General features: G+C 43.2%; 1 protein-coding gene across 1 annotated transcript; it reads left to right on the forward strand.

Annotated features, from left to right (window-relative positions):
• The first annotated feature begins 395 nt into the window (after nt 1-395).
• Nucleotides 396-1100, forward strand: LOC108729034 (uncharacterized). The gene has a single exon (XM_018457947.1). The coding sequence runs from the start codon at nt 396-398 to the stop codon at nt 1098-1100; it is 705 nt and encodes a 234-aa protein (XP_018313449.1).
• The last annotated feature ends 2690 nt before the right edge of the window (nt 1101-3790 follow it).

Consider the following 3790-nt stretch of genomic DNA (forward strand, 5'->3'; position numbering starts at 1 on the left):
ATAACGATGGAATGGGACGCCATAAGTCGCGACGTGACGATCCGAAACGGAAGAGAAGGCATTCATCTTCCTCGACATCGGACAGCGACAAGAGACATCATAAGTCGCGAAGTGATGCCGAGTACGATGACCCGAAACGAAAAAGACGGCGCTCATCTCACTCGACATCAGGAGACGAGAGGAAACGCCGCAACGAACGTTTTGACTGGTTAGAACGCATCGTGGACAGCTTAGATAGACGATCTCATACTCGTACACAGGGTTCGTGCATCCACAAAAGGGACGAACTCATGATACCTCCGTTCGATCCATCGAAAGATGATTTGGTAATAGAGAAGTGGATCGAGCACGTGGACGAATTAGCAGCACAATACGATTGGGACGATAAGGCCATCATGAGACTAATACCATCGCGCTTGAAGGGACATGCGCGGTTATGGTACGACACACGACAACGATTGGCGGTTACATGGATCGAGACAAAAGAATTGTTGCGACAACAGTTCCGCAAGGAAATACCTTTTAGCAGACTATTTAGAGAGGCCGCGCTGTACGAAAGCAGTCCTGGACAATCTTTAGGAGATTACTGCTTCCAAAAATTGAACAAGTTACGTAAGTTAGATATTAATATTGCGGATAAATATCTTGTTGACGCGGTGATTGGCGGAATCGTGGATGCGCGTGTCGCGAGGACGGTACGGGCCGCACAACATACGAATCCTAATTCGTTGTACGCGTACATGACGACACTGGGAAATATGCCGTTTAGAAGCGAGAAAGGTAAAACGTTTGCGCTCACTAATAAGAGTGAACGCAAAGGTGAATCCGCAGATGGATCGCAGAAGGGACATGCGCAGACCGCGAGCGAGCCGAACACGTCAACAAACGGAAGAACTAACGACGATTCGAACAATAATAAGCCGCGAATCGAGTGCTTTAATTGCGGTAAGTCAGGTCACATCGCGAGGAAGTGCCGAAAGCCGCGAGTAGAGTGCGATCGATGCAACCGGTTGGGGCATCTCGGCGAAAAATGCCCCCATCGAAAAGACGTCTACGTGGTTGAAAGGTTAGGCGGCAAGCTCAATATGAGCGTACGATAGTAGTGAATCAGCATAAGGTTAAGGGACTAGTAGACACAGGCAGCGATTGTATGTTACTGCGAGAATCGATAATAGATAAATATAATATAGCGACCACACCAGCACCGAGTGTGATATTGAGAGGCTTTGCAGGACAGAGTACGACCAGTGAAAGATCGGCGTCAATTGACATTCGAATTATGGAAGCATCGGCTCGGGTAACTGCAATAGTTGTACCGGATTGTTATCTCACCTATGACGTAATTGTCGGTCGAGACTTTTTAGAGCAGGAACACATAGTGACGGTTAAGAAAGGTAATGTATTATCGTTTAGAACGTTGCTGACCAATAACGATGTGACCGACGATAGCGTTGTTGTTGAATTTTTGCATGTAGTCGCGATAGATAACAAAAAGGTAAACGATGTCGATGAAGAGGCGCAACGGCCGTGCAATAAACTCATCCAAGAATTCAGCGATTGTATCTCGTCATCGATAAGTAGCTTAGGGAAAACAAACTCGTCATTGAGTATTCGTTGCACTACCGAGATACCGGACGTATACCGTCCCTATCGACTAGCTGAATCTGAAAAGCGTGTTGTAAGAAAAATGATTCAAGAACTATTAGATAACAATATTATCCGCGAGTCGAAATCACCATACGCGAGTCCGATTTTATTAGTAAAAAAGAAAAACGATGACTATCGATTATGTATAGACTACCGTAAATTAAACACTATTACGGTCGAGGATAAGTACCCTATGCCTCGGATTGAGGAACAGATTGATAATCTCGGAGGTAACCGGTATTTTACCGGATTAGATTTAGCATCCGGCTATTATCAGGTACCGATGGCGGAAGACTCCATCGAGAAGACAGCCTTCGTAACGCCAGAGGGACATTACGAATTTTTGCGTATGCCTTTCAGTTTGGCTAATGCGCCCGCCGTATTCCAGCGCTTGATGGATAAGGTACTAGGAAACTTAAAAAATACGGTCGTTTTTCCATACTTAGATGATATTATAATACCGTCGAAAACTATAGAAGAAAGTTTAGAGCGCTTGCGACAGGTATTAGAAACGTTTCGCACACACGGATTAACATTCAATTTGAATAAGTGCACATTTTTCACGAGGTCGATCGAATACTTAGGTAGAGAGATAGATGAGCAAGGAGTGCGACCCGGACGGCGCAAGGTCGAGGCAGTATTATAGATAAAATCGCCACGTTCGGTGAAATAAGTACGTCAACTCATAGGTTTAACTAGTTACTTTAGGAGGTATATTGAGAATTTCGCCACGATCGTTGAACCGCTGACAAGGCTGACGAAGCAGGGCGTCCCTTGGATGTGGGGGGAAGCTCAAGAGACGGCGCTAAATACTGTAAAGGATAAGATTACATCTCGGTCGATACTAGCAATATTCGATCCGAGTAAACCGACTGAGGTACACATCGACGCGAGCGCAATAAGTGTAGGCGCCGCGCTAATACAGAAAAACGACGGTCAGACGCACGTAATAGCTTATTACAGTAAACAAACAACGGCAGACCAACGTTGCTACCACTCGTACAAACTAGAAACGATGGCAATTGTCTTTGTACTACGACACTTTCGAGTTTATTTACTAGGATTAGAGTTCAAAGTAATAACCGACTGTAATGCATTGCGGGCCACTTTCGCGAAGCGGGACTTATTACCTCGGATTGGTAGGTGGTGGCTCGAAGTGCAAGAACACACTTTCGACATAGAGTATCGTGCGGGATCGAGAATGTCACATGTCGACGCTTTGAGCAGAAACCCCGTGCCATTCGAATTAGAGGTATCACATATTGATGTTACGGAAGGTGACTGGATACTAGCAGCGCAATTAAAGGACGAACAAATACTACGAATCCGATCGATTTTGCTATGTGGGAAGCCGACGAGCGAAACGAAGCATTACTTCGATGAATATTCGGTGAAAAACGACAAGCTGTATAGACGGATAGACGACGAGAATAGCGTGTGGGTAGTACCGCGAGATGCACGAATGCAGATCTGCCGACTATGCCACGACGACGCGGGTCATTTGAGTGCAGAAAAGACATTAGATTGAGTGAAGAGAAATTATTGGTTTGCCGGAATGCGCCGCTTCATAAAAAAGTACGTCGGTGCATGCTTAAGTTGCGCGTACTACTAACACACCGTAGGGAAAAAACAATGTAAATTGAATAGCATTGATAAGACTCCAATCCCTTTTCATACACTTTACGTTGACCACGTCGGCCCGTTCGAAACAAGCCGAAAGCGCAATAAGTTCCTTCTAGTAATTGTGGATGGGTTCACCAAAATTTACATTTTTCTTTTGTAAGTACCTTGAACATTCACATAAAATAAATTATAAAATGTTTCATTGCGATTCACTGAATAGTTACAAAGACATGGAACAAATAAGTATTTTGTTTATTCACTGAACAGTTAGTTCATGCATCGCAATGTAACTCTACATAAATAATCCTAAATACATAACATACTTATAATAAAAAATTGAAATTTTTATTATTCATTCTATTTAATGCATTACCACATTTGTTTATTAGAGCACAGTTAAAAAAATACTACTATTTATTGAAATAACTTAGGATTCAGATAGTAAATCGTCACATTTGTCGTATTATTTTTAAACGTGATTTAGAATAATCCGTAATTTCTTCATAATTATGTTATCATT

The sequence above is a fragment of the Mycetomoellerius zeteki genome, unplaced genomic scaffold, assembly GCF_001594055.1.
Source record: "Mycetomoellerius zeteki isolate Tzet28-1 unplaced genomic scaffold, Tzet1.0 scaffold693, whole genome shotgun sequence".
Lineage (NCBI taxonomy): Eukaryota > Metazoa > Arthropoda > Insecta > Hymenoptera > Formicidae > Mycetomoellerius > Mycetomoellerius zeteki.